The sequence below is a fragment of the Artemia sp. Qi Xiang Cuo genome, chromosome 15 (assembly GCF_049724085.1).
Source record: "Artemia sp. Qi Xiang Cuo chromosome 15, ASM4972408v1, whole genome shotgun sequence".
NCBI classification, from domain to species: domain Eukaryota; kingdom Metazoa; phylum Arthropoda; class Branchiopoda; order Anostraca; family Artemiidae; genus Artemia; species Artemia sp. Qi Xiang Cuo.
The window spans coordinates 8703589-8729292 of NC_142808.1; the positions used below are offsets into that span (position 1 = coordinate 8703589).

Here is a 25704-nt window from a genome sequence, read left to right on the forward strand (position 1 = left end):
TTTTAGTAAAAATCAACAGTAATTGTTATTTTCTTACCGTTATTATTACGCTTTCGGAAAAAATTCCATATTTGCTTAACTATTTTTAAATTTAGTCTTTTAGTTTTTTATATTATTATATATTATTGTTAAAATTCTAAACCAATGTTTTTTGTTGTTGTTTTTTTTTGTATCTTGGATGAAATTCTCAGAATTAGATTAAGAGCCTTAATGATTTTCACAAAAATAACATAATTTTACTTAACTTTGAATATGCATTTTTTTTTCCTAAATTATAACCAATTTTTATTTCCCTTAGAAACAGCAGCAGGAGCTGGAAAAAGAAATAGAAACCTTACAAATGGCAATGGAAGCTGGTGAAAATCTTGATTTGTCCCCTGGTGGACAAAATATCAATGAGTAAGTCACATATTATTTAAATTATCTCTAATTTTTTTTTTTGCCACGGGTTTCATGGGTGGCTTACTCCTAACGCATAGATGACGCCGATTTTTTTTTTCTTTTAGGGTTAATCAGAAACTTCTGTAAAAAAAAGTTATAGTCTATATAATAGGCCAATGGTTTTTTTTTCTTTTACACACAGGGTTTTAATCTCATTCATGTTATTTTGAGGGTGTGAAATCCTAGTATAAAACCAGTTTTTCTGGGTTAGCTATATTTTTTTTAAATATAGCACTATCATTCACAATTATAGTTTATTTTTTAAAAGTTTATAGTTTATAAAGTTTTATAGTTTATTTAGTTTATTTTTTTTATTTTTTATAGTTTAGTTTAATTGTTTCATTAATTTCAGAAATCTCAAAAACTTGACCTCCTACACAAAAAACTAACATCATATTTTAATTCAATCAATCAATCAATTCGCTTAAGGAAAACGGAGATAAAACTACAAATATTTAGACCCCCACAAAGGCTCTTTGGCCTGTGAGAGTGGGAGACTAAACATTACATTAATTAGTAGCACTAAAATCAAATAGGCTATTCAATACATATAAAATCAGAATCAAAGGCCACAACCCCAAAACCATTGCTGCCCAATTTGACCACATGCTTTTTTAGGCTCAATAAGACATACGTTTTTGGCTTCACAAGGAAATTCATTGCTAAATTAGCCGATTTTGCGGTTTTTCCATAGTTTTTTTTTTTATTTCAATTAGATGAGGCGTATTTTCCCTCTGAAGCGAGCATTTTTTTCGAAAAATTTGCAGCTCCAAATAGCATGAAAAGAACAAGATGCTTATATAATTGAATTCAGTAGTCTCAGATTCATCTAATCACCGAGCCAGAACTATGATATGACTTAAACTTTTCCTTGAAGAAGGATATAAACTTACTAAGAAAAATATAAAACCCATCCTTTTTTCAACGATAACAGCCAATTTTCAACATGTTTTTTATCTTTAAAAAGCCTGCAGATAAGATATAAAAAATTGAATCCAATAAATAGACAGCAATGAATCTTAGCTATGGAGTGATAGCAAAGTTTTTGTATTTCGTTAATACATTAAATCCCTTAGGAGAGTAGAAAAACAACATACTAAAACTTTCACAGAAGACAAAACCTGAGATTCAGGTGCGTAGATATTATCAATGAAAATAATATGAACACTATAATTGGATTGTGCTACTGATATGAGATACGAATGATATGATTCCCCCATACAACACTAATCACTTTAATGTAACTATTTAGTATACCAAAAAAGGATAGGATCTTCAATAAAACTCTGGTACATGATTTTATTTTTGACCTCTTTTTATAGCTCACAATATATCACACACAGGAAAAGGCCTTAGGTTTTTTTTAACAAGGATCTAGTTGTTTTTTTTTTAATAACGTTGTCGTAAGTTTTATCCAAGATTCCCTTTACCCCTTTAATGCCTGAATTTTTCAAAACAGAGAAAAAAACTTTGCACCTTTGTCAATGCTATAATTAAGGTCTTTCTGTGACAACAATGACAAGAATAAAATTATACTGATGAAGTTGAAGAAACTATAGATTGTTCCCACAGCCAACATTTGGAAATAACAACACATAGCCACACACTGCTTAGCTAGTATGGTAATATAGGGAACAGTTTCTATTTGGATTGAAAAATAAAGCCACGACGCACTTCATACAGTTTAGAGTAGGCTTGAACACAAACTTGGCACCTACGTTTGTTGTCTGTCAAAGCTGGAAAGTGCTCCTGACAGCCAAGCTTCGTTGAGTCTGCTGGGCGGAAACTATATTTTCTTAGGGGGAGGGGGTAGATCTTCGTTGTATGGTCTTGCCCTCTTAGGTGTCATTGAGGATGTGCCAGACAGTAAGGTGCATTCAACGTCCATTTACAGACTGCAGTATAAGTTTTGTCCGGTAGAAAGACACCTGTGATACAGGGTCCAGCCATTTACAACAGAAAGGAAAGTACAATCCACTTGTACCACTTTTTTGTGACTTGAAGTCAATTCTGTACAGCGCTACCAGATATTAACAAGATCAAAACCGGCTATGAGGTAGTTGTATTCCTTCACAAAGTGTGGTCACTTCAATTCCATCTGCCCTTTTTGCTTGCCATCTAACCCCTCGCTGGTATTTTTGGGATTCACAACTACATAGGTTAATATCAACTGTACCGGTTTGTTATCATACCACTTCACCAGTGAATCTTTCCATTGCGTTTCTGCCCGGCAGTCATGGAAGCCTCTTCCTTGCACTTCTTTTTTGCTATATGCTTCCAAAGCAATTACTTTTTACCTGTATTCCCTAAACGTATCCAATTTAAGTGCCCTGATCCCTTAGGATCTGGGCTTGGTTTAGTGACGTAAATTTGTACTAACGGATCCTCTACCAGTGTCAATTTGTGATTCATGTAAAATCCACTTATTCCTGTTCTGAATATGAAGTTGTATCCCAAATTATGTGATTTTTTGGATTATACCACTTCAGTAATATTATCTGCTTCGTCAGAACTATTTGCTCATCAGTGACCTGAAGTTCTTCTGGGCGTCCCTTCATAAAGTTGGCTAAAATCTTCCCCATCAAAGAACAAACTTTGTGGGTCTTGTCTTAACCAGAGTCTCCCTGAGGCGCCTGGATATATTATCGTTGAAATGTAATTGCTTCTTCATCACTCAAAAAATGGCACGTGACATAGGATAAGTATCACAGAGTAGCAAGTTTTGTTTGACCAGCAGCTGTGGCAAGAGGGCATTTCTACTATTCCTATAAACGGAAAAACTCCCAGGAAACGCTCAATGTCAGCCGAAAAAAAACACCCAACTGCTTGCCATATTTCTGAAGCGTATATATATTCAAATGATCACAAATGTTGATAAAACCTTTTTTGTAAAAAAAAATAATATAATAAAAAACACAAAATAAACAACCTGACATATTGGGTTTTGTCACCCATATCTTAGTCAACTTGAAGTTGATCTTTCCAAAAAGTACTAATAAAATCTACATTTCTCCAAGTAAATTTATCGTCATCTCAGTAGTTTGGAAGTAGGAATACTAGAGGTTTGTTCTGCTTGTATTTGTTCGCCTCCAGTAGCTTGAGACTCATCCTAACTGTCATAGATGTTCACTTTAATTCAACGGGTTTCTATTTCAGATTCGACAATTCTTCTAAAATAAATCAACTTTATCAGGAGGAGCATATAGCAAATAAAATTGATCTTCATCTTCCCCTGGCAGGTTTTTCCTGTTATAAGTGTCATCTGGGCAAAGGACAGAATTCACCAAATGATGCAAACAAAATTGGGCTTGAACGTAGTTTCTTCATAATTGCAAAGTTGTTCCGCTTTTTTTACGCTGTTTTTTGGTGCAATGGATGTAAATTCGTGTCTTTTATCCCTGGAAAAGATGCAATGATTGAGGAAATTAGTCAATTTTACTGATTATATTTATGGGAAATTAAGTAGTTTAGTTGCAGAAAGTCTAGTTTTTTATTACAGATAGTGGGAAACTCAAACTGAGTTGCAACCTGAACCTGACAATCTGATTTTCTGACGGATGATTTCACTAGAAACCACAATTTTTAGGGCCCTTTATTCACTTGGTTTTCACATTATCAATGCAAACGACAGATTTTTTGAACTGTCAGATCTTTCCCTCTGCCAGACAATCTCTAGAACAAATCACTACTCTATGAATTTCAAAAATAAATGCTCATCTATACGAGAAGAGTTCAAAAAGGCAAAAGTACTTTTTATGATTATGTAACTCAATGGTCAACCACCATGAACTGTGTAAATATCAGGAATGGAACTCTTTACTGCAATTTCTTTGTAAATAAGCGCTTAAACCTGCTTCTATGATGTTTATGCGATTCACTAGTAGCGACTAAAGAAAGGAACCAAGAATAAAAAAAGAAGGCACATCACTGCTTCCCATGTGAGAAACACTAGTAGTCACTGAATAAAGGAACAAAGAATAGAAAAAGAAGACAAATCACTGCTTCCCATGTCAGAAACACAAAGTAGTCACTAAAGAAAGGAACCAAGAATAAAAAAATAAGACACATCCCTGCTTCTCATGTGAGAACTTCTAGTAGTCACAAAAGAAAGGAACCAAGAAGAAAAAGATAAGACACATCGCTGCTTCCAATGTGAGAAACACTAGAAGTCACTAAAGAAAGGAAACAATAATAAAAAATAAGACACGTCACTGCTTCCCAAGTGAGAAACACTATTAGTCACTAAAGAAAGGAACCAAGAATAGAAAAATAAGACACATCACTGCTTCCCATGTGAGAAAGACTAGTAGTCACTAAAGAAAGGAACCAAGAATAGAAAAAGAAGACACATCGCTGCTTCCCATGTGAGAAACACTAGTAGTCACTAAAGAAAGCAACCAAGAATAAAAAAATAAGACACATCAATGCTTCTCATGTGAGAAATTCTAGTAGTCACAAAAGAAAGGAACCAAGAAGAAAAAGATAAGACACATCGCTGCTTCCAATGTGAGAAACACTAGTAGTCACTAAAGAAAGGAACCAAGAATAAAAAAGAAGACACGTCACTGCTTTCCATGTGAGAAACATCAGTAGTCACTAAAGAAAGGAATCAAGAATAAAAAACGAAGACACGTCACTGCTTCCCATGTGAGAAACACCAGTAGTCACTAAAGAAAGGAACCAAGAATAGAAAAATAAGACACATCACTGCTTCCCATGTGAAAAACTCTAGTAGTCACTAAAGAAAGGAACCAAGAATAAAAAAAGAAGAGACATCACTGCTTCTCATGTGAGAAACAGTAGTAGTCACTAAAGAAAGGAACCAAGAATAGAAAAAGAAGACACATCGCTGCTTCCCATGTGGTAAACACTAGTAGTCACTAAAGAAAGGAACCAAGAATAAAAAAATAAGACACATCACTGCTTCTCATGTGAGAACTTCTAGTAGTCACAAAAGAAAGGAACCAAGAAGAAAAAGATAAGACACATCGCTGCTTCCAATGTGAGAAACTCTAGTAGTCACTAAAGAAAAGAACCAAGAATAAAAAAGAAGACACGTCACTGCTTTCCATGTGAGAAACATAAGTAGTCACTAAAGAAAGGAACCAAGAATAAAAAACGAAGACACGTCACTGCTTCCCATGTGAGAAACACCAGGAGTCACTAAGGAAAGGAACAAAGAATAGAAAAATAAGACACATCACTGCTTCCCATGTGAGAAACTCGAACCAAGAATAAAAAAAGACACATCACTGTTTCTCACATGAGATCTTCTAGTAGTCACAAAAGAAAGGAACCAAGAAGAAAAAGATAAGACACATCGCTGCTTCCCAAGTGAGAAACACTAGTAGTCACTAAAGAAAGGAACCAAGAATAAAAAAGAAGACACGTCACTGCTTCCCATGTGAGAAACACCAGTAGTCACTGAATAAAGGAACAAAGAAGCGCTTAAACCTGCTTCTATGATGTTTATGCGATTCACTAGTAGCGACTAAAGAAAGGAACCAAGAATAAAAAAAGAAGGCACATCACTGCTTCCCATGTGAGAAACACTAGTAGTCACTGAATAAAGGAACAAAGAATAGAAAAAGAAGACAAATCACTGCTTCCCATGTCAGAAACACAAAGTAGTCACTAAAGAAAGAAACCAAGATTAATAAAATAAGACACATCCCTGCTTCTCATGTGAGAACATCTAGTAGACACTAAAGAAAGGAACGAAGAAGAAAAAGATAAGAAACATCTCTGCTTCCCATGTGAGAAATACTGGTAGTCACTAAAGAAAGGAACCAAGAATAAAAAATAAGACACGTCACTGCTTTCCATGTGAGAAACACAAGTAGTCACTAAAGAAAGGAACCAAGAATAGAAAAATAAGACGCATCACTGCTTCCCATGTGAGAAACAGTAGTAGTCACTAAAGAAAGGAACCAAGAATAGAAAAAGAAGACACATCGCTGCTTCCCATGTGGTAAACACTAGTAGTCACTAAAGAAAGGAACCAAGAATAAAAAAATAAGACACATCACTGCTTCACATGTGAGAACTTCTAGTAGTCACAAAAGAAAGGAACCAAGAAGAAAAAGATAAGACACATCGCTGCTTCCAATTTGAGAAATACTAGTAGTAACTAAAGAAAGTAACCAAGAATAAAAAAGAAGACACATCACTGCTTCCCATGTGAGAAACACCATTAGTCACTAAAGAAAGGAACCAAGAATAAAAAACGAAGACACGTCACTGCTTCACATGTGAGAAACACCAGGAGTCACTAAAGAAAGGAACCAAGAATAGAAAAATAAGACACATCTCTGCTTCCCATGTGAGAAACTCTAGTAGTCACTAAAGAAAGGAACCAAGAATAGAAAAAGAAGACACATCGCTGCTTCTCATGTGAGAAACATGAGTAGTCACTAAAGAAAGGAACCAAGAATAGAAACATAAGACACATCGCTGCTTCCCATATGAGAAACACTAGTAGTCACTAAAGAAAGTAACAAAGAATAAAAAAAAAGACACATCACTGCTTCTCATGTGAGAAATTCTAGTAGTCACAAAAGAAATGAACGAAGAAGAAAAATATAAGAAACATTTCTGCTTCCAATGTGGGAAATACTAGTAGTAAATAAAGAAAGTAACCAAGAATAAAAAAGAAGACACGTCACTGCTTTCCATGTGAGAAACATCTGTAGTCACTAAATAAAGGAATCAAGAATAAAAAACGAAGACACGTCACTGCTTCCCATGTGAGAAACACCAGTAGTCACTAAAGAAAGGAACCAAGAATAGAAAAATAAGACACATCGCTGCTTCTCATGTGAGAAACTCTAGTAGTCACTAAAGAAAGGAACCAAGAATAAAAAAAGAAGAGACATCACTGCTTCTCATGTGAGAAACAGAAGTAGTCACTAAAGAAAGAAACCAAGAATAGAAAAAGAAGACACATCGCTGCTTCCCATGTGAGAAACACTAGTAGTCACTAAAGAAAGGAACCAAGAATAAAAAAAGACACATCACTGCTTCTCATATGAGAACTTCTAGTAGTCACAAAAGAAAGGAACCAAGAAGAAAAAGATAAGACACATCGCTGCTTCCAATGTGAGAAACACTAGTAGTCACTAAATAAAGGAACCAATAATAAAAAAGAAGACACGTCACTGCTTTCCATGTGAGAAACAACAGTAGTCACTAAAGACAGGAATCAAGAATAAAAAACGAAGACACGTCACTGCTACCCATGTGAGAAACACCAGGAGTCACTAAAGAAAGGAACCAAGAATAGAAAAATAAGACACATCACTGCTTTCCATGTGAGAAAGTCTAGTAGTCACTAAAGAAAGGAACCAAGAATAAAAAAAGAATAGGAGAGATCACTGCTTGTCATATGAGAAACAGTAGTAGTCACTAAAGAAAGGAACCAAGAATAGAAAAAGAAGACACATCGCTGCTTCCCATATGAGAAACACTAGTAGTCACTAAAGAAAGGAACCAAGAATAAAAAAATAAGACACATCACTGCTTCTCATGTGAGAACTTCTAGTAGTCACAAAAGAAAGGAACCAAGAAGAAAAAGATAAGACACATCGCTGCTTCCAATGTGAGAAACACTAGTAGTCACTAAAGCAAGGAACCAAGAATAGAAAAATAAGACACATCACTGCTTCCCAAGTGAGAAACTCTAGTAGTCACTAAAGAAAGGAACCAAGAATAAAAAAAAAGAGACATCACTGCTTCTCATGTGAGAAACAGTAGCAGTCACTAAAGAAAGGAACCAAGAATAATAAAATAAGACACATCACAGCTTCTCATGTGAGAACTTCTAGCAGTCACAAAAGAAAGGAACGAAGAAGAAAAAGATAAGAAACATCGCTGCTTCCCATGTGAGAAACACTGGTAGTCACTAAATAAAGGAACCAAGAATAAAAAAAGAAGACACATCACTGCTTCTCATGTGAGAACTTCTAGTAGTCACAAAAGAAAGGAACCAAGAAGAAAAAGATAAGACACATCGCTGCTTCCCATGTGAGAAACACTAGTAGTCACTAAAGAAAGGAACCAAGAATAAAAAAATAAGACACATCACTGCTTCTCATGTGAGAACTTCTAGTAGTCACTAAAGAAAGGAACCAAGAATAAAAAGATAAGACACATCGCTGCTTCCGATGTGAGAAACACTAGTAGTCACTAAAGAAAGGAACCAAGAATAAAAAATTAAAAGACACATCACTGCTTTTCATGTGAGAAACACTATTAGTCACTAAAGAAAGGAACCAAGAATACACTATTAGTCACTAAAGAAAGGAACCAAGAATAAAAAAAGGAGACACATCACTGCTCCCTATGTGGAAAACACTAGTAGCGACTAAAGAAAGGAACCAAGAATAAAAAAAGAAGACACATCACTGCTCCCTATGTGGAAAACACTAGTAGCGACTAAAGAAAGGAACCAAGAATAAAAAAAGAAGACACATCACTGCTCCCTATGTTGAAAACACTAGTAGTGACTAAAGAAAGTAACCAAGAATAAAAAATTAAGACACATCACTGCTTCTCATGTGAGAACCACTAGCAGTCACTAAAAAAAGAAACCGAAATTAAAAAAATAAGACACATCACAGCTTCTCATGTGAGAACTTCTAGCAGTCACAAAAGAAAGGAACCAAGAAGAAAAGGATAAGACACATCGCTGCTTCCCATGTGAGAAACACTAGTAGTCACTCAATAAAGGAACCAAGAATAAAAAAATAAGACACATCACTGCTTCTCATGTGAGAACTTCTAGTAGTCACAAAAGAAAGGAACCAAGAATAAAAAGATAAGACACATCGCTGCTTCCAATGTGGGAAACACTAGTAGTCACTAAAGAAAGGAACCAAGAATAAAAAAAGACACATCACTGCTTCCCATGTGATAAACATCAGTAGTCACTAAATAAAGGAATCAAGAATAAAAAACGAAGACACGTCACTGCTTCCCATGTGAGAAACACCAGTAGTCACTAAAGAAAGGAACCAAGAATAGAAAAATAAGACACATCACTGCTTTCCATGTGAGAAACTCTAGTAGTCACTAAAGAAAGGAACCAAGAATAGAAAAAGAAGAAACATCGCTGCTTCTCATGTGAGAAACATTAGTAGTCACTAAAGAAAGGAACCAAGAATATAAAAAGAAGACACTTCGCTGCTTCCCATGTGAGAAACACTGGTAGTCACTAAAGAAAGGAACCAAGAATAAAAAAATACGACACATCACTGCTTTTCATGTGAGAACTTCTAGTAGTCACAAAAGAAAGGAACCAAGAAGAAAAAGATAAGACACATCGCTGCTTCCGATGTGAGAAACACTAGTAGTCACTAAAGAAAGGAACCAAGAATAAAAAAAGAAGACACATCACTGCTCCCTATTTGGAAAACACTAGAAGCGACTAAAGAAAGGAACCAAGAATAAAAAAAGAAGACACATCACTGCTTCTCATGTGAAAAACACTAGTAGTCACTAAAGAAAGGAACCAAGAATAAAAAAAGAAGACACATCACTGCTCCTCATATGAGAAACAGTATTAGTTACTAAAGAAAGGAACCAAGAAAAAAAAATAAGACACATCCCTGCTCCCTATGTGGAAAACACTAGTAGCAACTAAAGAAATGAACCAATAATAAAAACATAAGACATATCCCTTCTCCCTATGTGAAAAACACTAGTAGCGACTAAAGAAAGGAACCAAGAATAAAAAAATAAGACACATTACTGCTTCTCATGTGAGAAACACTAGTAGTAACTAAAGAAAGGAACCAAGAAGAAAAAGATAAGACACATCGCTGCTTCCCATGTGAGAAACACTAGTAGTCACTAAAGAAAGAAACCAAGAATAAAAAAATAAGACACATCACTGCTTCTCATGTGAGAACTTCTAGTAGTCACAAAAGAAAGGAACCAAGAAGAAAAGGATAAGACACTTCGCTGCTTCCCAAGTGAGAAACACTAGTAGTCACTAAAGAAAGGAACCAAGAATAAAAAAGTAAGACACATCACTGCTTCTCATGTGAGAACTTCTAGTAGTCACAAAACAACGGAACCAAGAATAAAAAGATAAGACACATCACCGCTTCTCATGTGATAAACACTAGTAGTCACTAAAGATAGTAACCAAGAATAAAAAATTAAAAGACACATCTCTGCTTCTCATGTGAGAAACACTAGTAGTCACTAAAGAAAGGAACTAAGAAAAAACATAAGACACATACCTGCTTCCCATGTGAGAAACACTATTAGTCACAAAAGAAAGGAACCAAGAAGAAAAAGATAAGACACATCGCTGCTTCCCATGTGAGAAACACTAGTAGTCACTAAAGAAAGAAACCAAGAATAAAAAAATAAGACACATCACTGCTTCTCATGTGAGAACTTCTAGTAGTCACAAAACAAAGGAACGAAGAAGAAAAAGATAAGAAACATCGCTGCTTCCCATGTGAGAAACACTAGTAGTCACTAAATAAAGGAACCAAGAATAAAAAAATAAGACACATCACTGCTTCCCATGTGAGAAACATCAGTAGTCACTAAAGAAAGGAATCAAGAATAAAACGAAGACACGTCACTGCTTCCCATGTGAGAAACACCAGTAGTCACTAAAGAAAGGAACCAAGAATAGAAAAATAAGACACATCACTGCTTTCCATGTGAGAAACTCTATTAGTCACTAAAGAAAGGAACCAAGAATATAAAAAGAAGAGACATCACTGCTTCTCATGTGAGAAACATTAGTAGTCACTAAAGAAAGGAACCAAGAATAGAAAAAGAAGACACATCACTGCTTCCCATGTGAGAAACACTGGTAGTCACTAAAGAAAGGAACCAAGAATAAAAAAATACGACACATCACTGCTTTTCATGTGAGAACTTCTAGTAGTCACAAAAGAAAGGAACCAAGAAGAAAAAGATAAGACACATCGCTGCTTCCGATGTGAGAAACACTAGTAGTCACTAAAGAAAGGAACCAAGAATAAAAAAAGAAGACACATCACTGCTCCCTATTTGGAAAACACTAGAAGCGACTAAAGAAAGGAACCAAGAATAAAAAAAGAAGACACATCACTGCTTCTCATGTGACAAACAGTAGTAGTCACTAAAGAAAGGAACCAAGAATAAAAAAAGAAGACACATCACTGCTCCCTATGTGGAAAACACTAGTAGCGACTAAAGAAAGGAACCAAGAATAAAAAATGAAGACACATCACTGCTTCTCATGTGAGAAACACTAATAGTCACTAAAGAAAGGAACCAAGAATAAAAAAAGAAGACACATCACTGCTTCTCATATGAGAACCAGTAGTAGTTACTAAAGATAGGAACCAAGAAAAAAAAAATAAGACACATCCCTGCTCCCTATGTGGAAAACCCTAGTAGCAACTAAAGAAAGGAACCAAGAATAAAAAAATAAGACACATCCCTGCTCCCTATGTGAAAAACACTAGTAGCAACTAAAGAAAGGAACCAAGAATAAAAAAATAAGACACATAACTGCTTCTCATGTGAGAAACACTAGTAGTAACAAAAGAAAGGAACCAAGAAGAAAAAGATAAGACACATCGCTGCTTCCTATGTGAGAAACACTAGTAGTCACTAAAGAAAGAAACCAAGAATAATAAAATAAGACACATCACTGCTTCTCATGTGAGAACTTCTAGTAGTCACAAAAGAAAGGAACCAAGAAGAAAAAGATAAGACACATCGCTGCTTCCTATGTGGAAAACACTAGAAGCGACTAAAGAAAGGAACCAAGAATAAAAAAATAAGACACATCACTGCTTCTCTTGTTATAAACACTAATAGTCACTAAAGAAATAAACCAAGAATAAAAAAAAGAAGACACATCACTGCTTCTCATATGAGAACCAGTATTAGTTAATAAAGATAGGAACCAATAAACAAAAAATAAGACATATCACTGCTACCAATGTGTAAAACACTAGTAGAAACTAAAGAAAGGAACCAAGAATAAAAACATAAGACAAATCCCTGCTCCCAATGTGAAAAACACTAGTAGCAACTAAAGAAAGGAACCAAGAATAAAAAAATAAGACACATTACTGCTTCTCATGTGAGAAACACTAGTAGTCACAAAAGAAAGGAACCAAGAAGAAAAAGATAAGACACATCGCTGCTTCCCATGTGAGAAACACTAGTAGTCACTAAAGAAAGGAACCAAGAATAAAAAAAGAAGACACATCACTGCTCCCTATGTGGAAAACACTAGTAGCGACTAAAGAAAGGAACCAAGAATAAAAAATGAAGACACATCACTGCTTCTCATGTGCTAAAAACACTAGTAGTCACTAGAGAAACTAACCAAGAATAAAAAAATAAGACACATCACCGCTTCTCATGTGAGAAACACTAGTAGTCACTAAAGAAAGGAACCAAGAATAAAAAAATAAGACACATCACTGCTTCTCATGTGAGAAACACTAGTAGTCACTAAAGAAAGGAACTAAGAAAAAACATAAGACACATACCTGCTTCCCATGTGAGAAACACTATTAGTCACTAAAGAAAGGAACCAAGAATAAAAAAAGAAGACACATCACTGCTCCCTATGTGGAAAACACTAGTAGCGACTAAAGAAAGGAACCAAGAATAAAAAATGAAGACACATCACTGCTTCTCATGTGAGAAACACTAGTAGTCACTAAAGAAAGGAACCAAGAATAAAAAAAGAACACACATCACTGCTTCTCATATGATAAAAATTAGTAGTCACTAAAGAAAGTAACCAAGAAAAAAAAAAGACACATCCCTGCTCCCTATGTGGAAAACACTAGTAGCAACTAAAGAAAGGAACCAAGAATAAAAAAATAAGACACATCCCTGCTCCCTATGTGGAAAACACTAGTAGCTACTAAAGAAAGGAACCAAGAATAAAAAAATAAGACGCATTACTGCTTCTCATGTGAGAAACAGTAGTAGTCACTAAAGAAAGGAACCAAGAATAAAAAAATAAGACACATCACTGCTCCCTAAGTGTAAAACACTAGTAGATACTAAAGACAGTAACCAATAAAAAAAAAATAAGACACGTCAATGCTTTTCATTTGATAAACAGTAATAGTCACTAAGGACAGAAACCAAGAATAAAAAAAGAAGACACCTCACTGCTTCTCATGTGAGAAACAGTAGTAGTCACTAAAGAAAGGAACCAATAAAAAAAAAAGACACATCCCTGCTCCCTATGTGGAAAACACTAGTAGCAACTAAAGAAAGGAACCAAGAATAAAAAAAGAAGACACATCACTGCTCCCTATGTGTAAAACACTATTAGCGACTAAAGAAATGAACCAAAAATAAAAAAAGAAGACACATCACTGCTCCCAATTTGGAAAACACTAGAAGCGACTAAAGAAAGGACCCAAGAATAAAAAATTAAGACACATCACTGCTTCTCATGTGAGAAACACTAGCAGTCACTAAAAAAAGGAACCAAGATTAAAAAAATAAGACACATCACTGCTTCTCATGTGAGAACTTCTAGTAGTCACAAAACAAAGGAACGAAGAAGAAAAAGATAAGACACATCGCTGCTTCCCATGTGAGAAACACTGGTAGTCACTAAAGAAACGAACCAAGAATAAAAAATTAAGACACATCACTGCTTTTCATGTGAGAAACACTAGTAGTCACTAAAGAAAGGAACTAAGAAAAAACATAAGACACATAACTGCTTCCCATGTGAGAAACACTATTAGTCACTAAAGAAAGGACCCAAGAATAAAAAAAGAAGACACATCACTGCTCCCTATGTGGAAAACACTAGTAGCGACTAAAGAAAGGAACCAAGAATAAAAAAAGAAGACACATCACTGCTCCCGATGTGGAAAACACTAGTAGCTACTAAAGAAAGGAACCAAGAATAAAAAATGAAGACACATCACTGCTTCTCATGTGAGAAACACTAGTAGTCACTAAAGAAAGGAACCGAAATTAAAAAATAAGACACATCACAGCTTCTCATGTGAGATCTTCTAGCAGTCACAAAAGAAAGGAACAAAGAAGAAAAGGATAAGACACTTCGCTGCTTCCCAAGTGAGAAACACTGGTAGTCACTAGATAAAGAAACAAAGAATAAAAAAGTAAGACACATCACTGCTTCCCATGTGAGAAACTTCTATTAGTCACTAAAGAAAGGAACCAAGAATAAAAAGATAAGACACATCGCTGCTTCCCATGTGAGAAACACTAGTAGTCACTAAAGAAAGGAACCAAGAATAAAAAAGAAGACACATCACTGCTTCCTATTTGAGAAAACACTAGAAGTCGACTAAAGAAAGGAACCAAGAATAAAAAAAGAAGACACATCACTGCTTCACATGTGACAAACAGTATTAGTCACTAAAGAAAAGAACCAAGAATAAAAAAGAAGACACATCACTGCTCCCTAAGTGGAAAACACTAGTAGCGACTAAAGAAAGGAACCAAGAATAAAAAATGAAGACACATCAATGCTTCTCATGTCAGAAACACTATTAGTCACTAAAGAAAGGAACCAAGAATAAAAAAAAGAAGACACATCACTGCTTCTCATATGAGAAACAGTAGTAGTTACTAAAGAAAGGAACCAAGAAAAAAAAAATAAGACATATCCCTGCTCCCTATGTGGAAAACCCTAGTAGCAACTAAAGAAAGGAACCAAGAATAAAAAAATAAGACAAATCCCTGCTCCCTATGTGAAAAACACTAGTAGCAACTAAAGAAAGGAACCAAGAATAAAAAAATAAGACACATTACTGCTTCTCATGTGAGAAACACTATTAGTCACTAAAGAAAGGAACCAAGAATAAAAAAAGAATACACATCACTGCTCCCTATGTGGAAAACACTAGAAGCGACTAAAGAAAGGAACCAAGAATAAAAAATGAAGACACATCACTGCTTCTCATGTGAAAAACACTAGTAGTCACTAAGGAAAGGAACCAAGAATAAAAAAAGAAGACACATCACTGCTCCCTAATTGGAAAACACTAGAAGCTACTAAAGAAAGGAACCAAGAATAAAAAAAGAAGACATGTCAATGCTACTCATGTCAGAAACACTAATAGACACTAAAGAAAGAAACCACAAATAAAAAAAGAAGACACCTCTCTGCTTCTCATGTGAGAAACAGTAGTAGTCACTAAAGAAAGGAACCAAGAAAAAAAAAATAAGACACATCCCTGCTCCCTATGTGGAAAACACTAGTAGCAACTAAAGAAAGGAACCAAGAATAAAAAAATAAGACATATCCCTGCTCCCGATGTGAAAAACACTAGTAGCAACTAAAGAAAGGAACCAAGAATAAAAATATAAGACACATCACTGCTTCTCATGTGATAAACACTAGTAGTAACTAAAGAAAGGAACCAAGAATAAAAAAAGAAGACACATCACTGCTCCATAAGTGGAAAACACTAGTAGCGACTAAAGAAAGGAACCAATAATAAAAAATGAAGACACATCAATGCTTCTCATGTCATAAACACTAGTAGTCACTAAAGAAAGGAACCAAGAATAAAAAAAGAAGACACATCACTGCTTCTCATGTGAGAAACAGTAGTAGTCACTAAAGACAGGAACCAAGAAAAAAAAAAGACACATCCCTGCTCCCTATGTGGAAAACACTAGTAGCAACTAAAGAAAGGAACCAAGAATAAAAAAATAAGACACATCCCTGCTCCCTATGTGGAAAACACTAGTAGCAACTAAAGAAAGGAACCAAGAATAAAAAAATAAGACGCATTACTGCTTCTCATGTGAGAAACACTAGTAGTAACTAAAGAAAGGAACTAAGAATAAAAAAATAAGACACATCACTGCTCCCTAAGTGGAAAACACTAGTAGATACTAAAGAAAGTAACCAAGAATAAAAAATTAAGAAACATCAATGATTCTCATGTCATAAACACTAGTAGTCACTAAAGAAAGGAACCAAGAATAAAAAAAGAAGACACTTCACTGCTTCTCATGTGAGAAACACTAGTAGTAACTAAAGAAAGGAACCAAGAAAAAAAAAATAAGACACATCCCTGCTCCCTATGTGGAAAACACTAGTAGCAACTAAAGAAAGGAACCAAGAAAAAAAAATAAGACACATCCCTGCTCCCTATGTGGAAAACACTAGTAGCAACTAAAGAAAGGAACCAAGAATAAAAAAATAAGACACATCCCTGCTCCCTATGTGGAAAACACTAGTAGCAACTAAAGAAAGGAACCAAGAATAAAAAAATAAGACACATCCCTGCTCCCTATGTGGAAAACACTAGAAGCAACTAAAGAAAGGAACCAAGAATAAAAAAATAAGACTCATCCCTGCTCCCTATGTGGAAAACACTAGTAGCAACTAAAGAAAAGAACCAAGAATAAAAAAATAAGACACATCCCTGCTCCCTATGTGGAAAACACTAGTAGCAACTAAAGAAAGGAACCAAGAATAAAAAAAAAGACACATCCCTGCTCCCTATGTGGAAAACCCTAGTAGCAACTAAAGAAAGGAACCAAGAATAAAAAAATAAGACACATCACTGCTTCCCATGTGAGAAACACTAGTAGTCACTACAGAAAGGAACCAAGAATAAAAAAAATAAGACACATCCCTGCTCCCTATGTGGAAAAAACTAGTAGCAACTAAAGAAAGGAACCAACAATAAAAAAATAAGACACATCCCTGCTCCCTATGTGGAAAACACTAGTAGAAACTAAAGAAAGGAACCAATAATAAAAAAAAAAGACACATCCCTGCTCCCTATGTGGAAAACACTAGTAGCAACTAAAGAAAGGAACCAAGAATAAAAAAATAAGACACATCACTGCTCCCTATGTGGAAAACACTACTAGCAACTAAAGAAAGGAACCAATAAAAAAAAAATAAGACACATCCCTGCTCCCTATGTGGAAAACACTAGTAGAAACTAAAGAAAGGAACCAAGAATAAAAAAATAAGACACATCCCTGCTCCCTATGTGGAAAACACTAGTAGCAACTAAAGAAAGGAACCAAGAATAAAAAACTAAGACACATCCCTGCTCCCTATGTGGAAAACCCTAGTAGCAACTAAAGATACGAACCAAGAATAAAAAAATAAGACACCTCCCTGCTCCCTATGTGTAAAACCCTAAAAGCAACTACAGACAAGAACCAAGAATAAAAAAAAAAGACATATCCCTGCTCCCTATGTGGAAAACACTAGAAGCAACTAAAGAAAGGAACCAAGAAAAAAAAAATAAGACACATCCCTGCTCCCTATGTGGAAAACACTATTAGCAACTAAAGAAAGGAACCAAGAATAAAAAAATAAGACACATCCCTGCTCCCTATGTGGAAAACACTAGTAGCAACTAAAGAAAGGAACCAAAAATAAAAAAATAAGACATATCCCTGCTCCCTATGTGGAAAACACTAGTAGCAACTAAAGAAAGGAACCAAAAATAAAAAAATAAGACACATCCCTGCTCCCTATGTGGAAAAAACTAGTAGCAACTAAAGAAAGGAACCAAGAATAAAAAAATAAGACACATCCCTGCTCCCTATGTGGAAAACACTAGTAGCAACTAAAGAAAGGAACCAAGAATAAAAAAATAAGACATATCCCTGCTCCCTATGTGGAAAACACTAGTAGCAACTAAAGAAAGGAACCAAGAATAAAAAAATAAGACACATTACTGCTTTCCATGTGAGCAATACTAGTGGTCACTAAAGAAAGGTATCAAGAATAAATAAGGAGACACATCACTGCATCCCATGTGAAAAACACTAGTAGCGACTAAAGAAAATAAGCAAGCATAAGAAAAGGAGATACAATGCTGCTTCCCATGTGTGAAAAACACTAGAAGCGACTAAAAATAGGAACCAAGAATAAAAGAAGGAGACGCATCACTACTTCCCATATGAAAAATACTAGTAGTGACTAAAGAAAGGAACCAAGAATTAAAAAAGAAGACCCATTACTGCTTCCCATGTGAAAAAGTGACTTTCCTTGTTGGTCAACATTGGGGACTGCAATTTTCCTTAATGGTGTTTTCAGCTATGATTATTCAATCTGTTGAATTTTAATTTTGATCTAACAACATTTTGGGGGTTTCAGACAATTTTCTTAAATTTGGAATTCCCATAAATTTGTCTTCACAACGAACTCTTATCAATCAGAATAATAGTTAACATTCCTGAATAATGGTCGAATGGTGATTCTTCATCACTTGACTGTTACTTCAAAAATCTTCTTCAAATTTTTGATTACTATGAGCTAGATTTTGTTTTTTACTTGGTCGCCCCTAGGGGGCAATAATGATATTTAATAAAGAAGGTGCATCCCCTACATTGTATGCCAAAATGGTGCAATTTTTATTTGTTCCGTGCAATTTTGTTTGCTTTTTTTGTCAGAGGTGCTGTTATGATCGAGTCTACTACTGGAATCATCATTTATTTTACACTGAAAGTTATATAATTGTACTTTTTATGGCTTGGTATATCTTTTAAATTGGCTACTTGTAATTTTCTCTTCTTTATTTAAGGAAAAACGGTAAAACAATGAGTAAAGAGCAGGAAGCAAAATCAAAAGATGATGATGAAGACGACACAACGGGCCCAAAACCAATGCTACCTTATTCTTCTATGTTTATATTGTCCCCAACAAATCCGTAAGTAAATCATACCTCATCTTACTCATTTGAACCCTGATTTTTTGACAAATCTAGAAAGCTTTGAACCTTATTGTGGATATTTGGCTAAAATTAGTCAAATTAATGCCAATTCCTTAAAATTTGTATCTCAATTAATAACTACGATTAATATGACTGAATATGATTATTATGAATATTATAAAGAACGTAGTTGAATAATTTAATTGAATATGACAATATAATAATACGATTGGTATCATCAAAATATAATACAAAGGGTTAATCTGGTTCATAAGTTTTCAATCAATCTAAAGGTGTTTTTTTTTTACCAAATAGTGATTACACATGTCTTGAAAAGTTTAATTAAAATTAGAGGTTGAAATACCACATATCAAACATTATTACCGTAAGTCCCCTACTTCCCTCCTTCTTTTTCTTTATCTTACTCTGTTTGTCTCTCTGTCTGTGTCCCCCCTCTCTCTCTCTCCCTTTCTCTCTCTCTCTCTCTCTCTCTTTCTCTCTCTCTCTCTCTCTCTCTCTCTCTCTCTCTCTCTCTCTCTCTCTCTCTCTCTCTCTCTCTCTCTCTCTCTCTCTCTCTCTCTCTCTCTCTCTCTCTCTCTCTCTCTCTCTCTCTCTCTCTCTCTCTCTCTCTCTCTCTCTCTCTCTCTCTCTCTCTCTCTCTCTCTCTCTCTCTCTCTCTCTCTCTCTCTCTCTCTCTCTCTCTCTCTCTCTCTCTCTCTCTCTCTCTCTCTCTCTCTCTCTCTCTCTCTCTCTCTCTCTCTCTCTCTCTCTCTCTCTCTCTCTCTCTCTCTCTCTCTCTCTCTCTCTCTCTCTCTCTCTCTCTCTCTCTCTCTCTCTCTCTCTCTCTCTCTCTCTCTCTCTCTCTCTCTCTCTCTCTCTCTCTCTCTCTCTCTCTCTCTCTCTCTCTCTCTCTCTCTCTCTCTCTATATATATATATATATATATATATATGTATACCTCTCTATCTCCCTCCCTCTCTCTATCTCCCTCCCTCTCTCTCTCTCTCTCTCTCTCTCTCTCTCTCTCTCGCTATCTCTTAATTGTTCATTTTAACTTTCGATTCATTGTTGTAATAGAGAAGTACAAACAAAAACTAATAAGGAGCAAATCTAAGATTCAGCTTGAAAGTGTATAATGCGAAAACAATGACAAAAAAAGAAGAAGATAATCAAATAATCAACAGAACTGGTTTTTGAAAATTAGTATAATATAATTAGAACTATAGGTATGAACTGAATGAAACACAAACAAGCAAAAACTCACCAACAATAAATTGCATGATTCAGAACATTATAACTTTTTTTTTCCTTTTGATTGATTTATCTTTTTTTTTCACGTCCAGTAAAACTGATCAATCTAACGAAATGTAAACAAAAAACTATAATATGTAACTAGATATGAAGGTTCAAGTCTAGCCAAACCTTGTGATGGTTTGGCTAGACTTGAAATTACTACGCTGGAATTACGATGTCACATCCTCACCATGAACTTTGGTCACAAGTGCCTTAGTTCTGACTATCATTGACGTTTTCTCCCTCTCTTTAAAGAAAACCCCCCAATCCTTCCTAATACAAGACTGAATGCTCGTAGAGGTCCAAATACCCAACTGGACCTGTATCCTTAAATGTTGACCATGAGGTACAAACACTCTTTTGTCCCCTATTTTGTTTCCTATTTTAATAATTGATATAATTTTTGTTTTATGTTTATCCCCTAACATCTGTTTTATTATTGTAATTCTGACGTGCTTATGCTAGCTTTTGTGCTATTTTAGCCAATAAATCATTTTCTATTCTATTCTATATATAAACTTAATCCCACTTAATTTATTTCAAAGGTGTACCTATCCAGCAGCTCCACATGTGATTCTGAACTAGGTTTATTAAAATACCTAACCGTTTTATGTTAGAGTAAGAATATTTCTTTTGTTCTTATCGTTTATTTGTCTAGGCTACCCCGTACTTTTTTTGCCTAATCCTGTTTTTGATGTTTTCTACTCTAGAAAAAATGTTTTTTATCAGGTCTATTTAATAGATCTAAAGCTTCTCTACTAAAATCTTAAAAAGCCAGTGGTGTCGATATGGTTCAACACCTTTTCTTTTTTCGGGTCATGTAACCACTGACAGGATTATTAGCATCTATTGAGGGAAAAAGTGGCAGGTCCTGTTTTCATCTGGGACAGTATCAAGTCCAGAAACCTCCGCTGGACTGGCTATGTGATGCGATGTCCGAACGACAGGTTGAACCACACCCCATCCAATGAATAACTGAAACGTCTTCTGCTTCCACATTGGAAAAAATCAATTTGGCTGTCGCAACAAGATTGAGTTTTCGAGTTTCAAAACTGACCATCAGTCTATTAGCGAAACAAGAGCACGATCTAAGAGGGCTGGGATAGAGAGTAGCAGTGTAATCCCTATGCCAAAAATTCTTATGGCCGCTTACCAACAGCTGCACGTGCTCCTCCTTCACCCAGGTCAATTGGGAGCTTCCCTTCGTAAACCCTCTTATGAAGTCCCAATTTCCTATGAATTCTTTTTCGTGATATCTTTTAACCCTATTTGGTGACAATCTGCATTTATTCGGTAGAGTTGGATGACTAAAGAGTCCAATGTTTCGTAAGCTATCATTCTTCATTCGTACAACGTTTTCTACCCATCTTAGCCTTTCGGTCATTATAACCCTAGAAGGTAAAATAGAACTTTATTACATTTGTAAATTCATTCTTATGAGAGGATTGGATCATAGAGTAGCTCTAGAATTTCTATACAAAAATTCTTACGACAACTTATTTCCAATACGTGCTCCTCCTCCTCCTAGGTCAATTGGGAGCTTCTCTTGGTAAACCTGCCTATAAAGTCCCGATTTCAATGAAAATTTTTTAGTGCATTACGATAGGATTAAAGAAGACCTATTGCTCCGAAGCTTTAGAAGCTATTAGTAGAAAGCTATCTTATACTCTCATGCGAACACCAAATATGGGCATAGAGTCCCTAGGGAGAACACGTGGTAATGTCAGTCGTGACGGGGCACCAAATATGGGCATGGAATCCCCAGGGAGAATGATTGCATAATCGAAGTGGGTCAATGACCTCTTTTTCCCAGGTCGATTTATTTGTTGTTGTTGTTTTGGCCAAGTAAACGCTAGGGGCGAATGTAGGGGCAAATTTAAAATGGAGGATCAATTATGTTTTGCTGCTAAAGTTGATATAGCCAATGTGAATAGACCTCAATGGGCTTAAAGTTCATTAGTAAAACATATTGAAAACAAAAAACTCTATCGATAATTGTACGTACATAGTATTATTGTTGTAGCTATAATTATTCAATAAAATTGCTTTTAAATCAAAAATGTTCCATTTCTTTTCGGGTCAAGTTAGGCTAGGGCTAACGAATCAGGGTCAGTCTAGAGTAAGCAGTCAGAGTAAAAGGACTGAAAAATTAATAAATTTGAGAAAGAGAGAATTAGATCAAATCTAGTATTTATGGAAAAACATTTGATTTTGGATGACGATTTTCTAGAGTTATCTCTTCAACGCAGGATATTCTCTCGGGGAACACTTTACAATATAATGAAAACTGATTCTCCCCCATTGGACTATTGTATGAAACTTTTAAAATGTGATTCAAGTGCTTATAGTCAATTTATTGATATTTTAATTGGAACAAAGTAGAATCTTATCGTGTATATAATTTTGAAAACATTGCCAATGGGTTCGATGTAGATGGCCCCCCCCGCCATTCGAAAGAGGTAACGTCGCTGAGTTACTCCTCTCCCCAGTCCCCTCATTGAATTTATTGAGCGAGGATGATCAGTTTCATTTTAGCCGTGAGAGAGTTGATATTTGAAACCAATAATGCTCTATACATTTCCATTGTGCATGTACACACTTGGCAGTCGGACTCAATGTGAGAATTGTACAATTATTGATGACTATAGTGAAAAGTGCAAATTATGAAATCCTTGTAAATTAGATAGAGGCTATGCAGTACAAATTATAGGATGTAATTCATGTCTTGAAGAGGTGTTTGACTCTCACCCTAGAGGACACCTGTGCTCCAATTGTCACTATGATAAATGTGATCAGTGGGACAATACATACCCTGCTATGACTGGAAAGAATGTTAAATATGAGTTTAGTTTATTTCTACGGGATTGGTATCGTCGTGGATTTAAATTATTCTGGAAGGGAGATCAGGTCTACGATTCAACTGTTGGACTAACAAGACAATTTGGTTTCTATGTCATCGCTGTGACGACACTGCCTACTATGACTATAAACCAAGTGATTTTTATTTGGCAGTTACCGAATGTGATTCACCATTTTAAAACACTGAATGTGATATTACTTCAAATAGACAGATTGAAACTCATGAATTTCATAATATGAATGCAAATAGTATCATTGACTATACAAAGAGATATGACAAGAGTGAAGTTACATTGTAGTGTAGAAAATGTGACCCTGACTTTGCAGTCAATCAAGATCAATATACAGTGAATCCAAATGATTTACCGGCATTAGTGGTTCACGACGGTTGCCTATACATCGAAGAAGAAGAAATCTAAAGTGAAGATTTAAAGACATTGTTGTATATATATATATATATGCATTTTATTAATAAACAAATTCACAAACATTTTTTAAGCACTTTACTCTTAGGGCACTGAAATCAATACTATATAGGTCTGAGAGGATATTTTCCACTAGAAAGTCGTTCAGACGTGGATTGTCACCATAAAAGTGGGGAAACTGCTTGTAAGTATAGCCGCGACATCGGAACACAAAATATATTAGTGCATGGAAGCCACAGCTTTTAGTCGTTAGATCCTGCACCCTCTTCATATTTTAAATAATAGGTTTCCCACTGCTCTCAATATAGTTGCTGATGTGGGGTGTGTAGAATGTATAGGGTAGACCAAGAGGATCAAAAAATTCAATTGTCTTCATTGTTTGAAAGATGCACAGCCAATGACCCGTCAGCACAGTCGACGGACTGCTATTAATAATAATTAAAGTATTGTTGACACTTTGAATTTTTCCAAAAAATTCCGAGGGTAGACAATAGGATTTGTACTGGGACATGTATGGGTCCATATTGAATACATTGATTATTTGACTGGTGTTCATGGCGCCAAGTCTAGTAGAACACTGCCTTTGGGAGTGATTTCCCAATAGGTTTCATATTGATTTAGTGAGATTAGTGCAATACTCTCAGCCAATGGCTCGGCAAATGTACACCCTAAACACACACTCCCCGTACGTACTATACTCATATCCTGCATGCCAGACAAATCCAGTACAACGATACCATGTGTTTTAGCAAATATATCTTCGGTTATACCATTTTCAAATAGTTGCGAATCCTGATCTAGGGTTTGCATGGTCAACTCATACAATGTTCTATAGGATTTATCAAAAGATACATTGTAGGGTGGGATGCCGTTTACTTTACACACAAGAGATGAAAGTTCAAACATCTCGAATTTATGTGGGTATTCAGTCCATGATCCTATTGCACTGGCGCTTTTTACAAATGCCAAAGCGAGTTTTGGCGGAATTTCGCCATTGACAAAGGATGAGTCGGTGAAGGAGCGTGAGCTCATGGCAATATGACGTTGATTGGTGATTGTATGAGGAACAAGTAGTTTAATATTATTTCCAATGGCTCTCAGTTTTTCGACTGCCCAAGCAATCAGAATTTATAACCTGTTGTTTGCGTACATGAAGTATTGCCGAGGTGAGGGAGAGACTTACATCAGGATTGGCAGCAAGTTCTTTTCTCAATATAAAATTGGAGGATGCAAGCGTCAGTTTTATATCCACTTTAATATTGGGCGGCAGCCATTGGGGTATATTAAATATTTCATGATAAATTTTTCCAACTAGATGTAATTCACTAGTTGTAGCATTTTTAAGTGCATCTGTACTATCAGTATTATCAATATATTCATATCCATTGGAGGTGCCTCTCAATTCCTTGTATGACTTGGGTATCATCAACTTGAATTGTATATAGCTTGTATAATTTGAGAGATTGTTGCTTGTGCTCACCAGCGTGCCATTGATGTAGACAATGATTTGACGAAATAAATTATATAATATACAATTTTCATAGGATATTCCATCGGCCAGAATTGGCATTGTATTATCAGATTTCCGGACTTTCATTTGTAAATCTATAAATGTTGAAGACATGTCCATAAAGTAGTCTTCATTGGAATAAATTTGAAAGTGGATATTATCGGAGAGGGGTTGTTGAGGATAAAATTGTTCATAGTATCCATGCTTGACACTCACATCAACATTTTCAGCATTGAATAGATTCAATGAGGTGGTGATTGAAGGTTGAAAATCCTTATGCGGTAGGTAGGACATCTTAGGAAAAGAAACCTAGTTTCGATCTAACAATTCGCTTCCTGGGGCTTCTTCTTCTGTTTACAGTACGTTTCGGCTTTTTCCTTCTTTTCTTTGACAAGAGTGGTGATGTCTTTCGTTTCCGACCTGAGTGGAGACTAATGAGTGATGCATTGTTTCTCAACCTTTTTAAACCTTTACCATTTTGTTTTAATCTCTCGCCACGGGTTCTCGCACTG

General features: G+C 35.5%; 1 protein-coding gene across 1 annotated transcript in view; it reads left to right on the forward strand.

Annotated features, from left to right (window-relative positions):
• Nucleotides 1-25704, forward strand: part of cac (calcium voltage-gated channel subunit cacophony) — a 534146-nt gene that overhangs the window by 303621 nt on the left and 204821 nt on the right. The window contains exons 18-19 of the mRNA XM_089100885.1: nt 299-399; nt 18978-19103. Of these exons, the coding sequence (XP_088957011.1) occupies nt 299-399; nt 18978-19103 (227 nt within the window). The remainder of the gene's footprint in view (nt 1-298; nt 400-18977; nt 19104-25704) is intronic.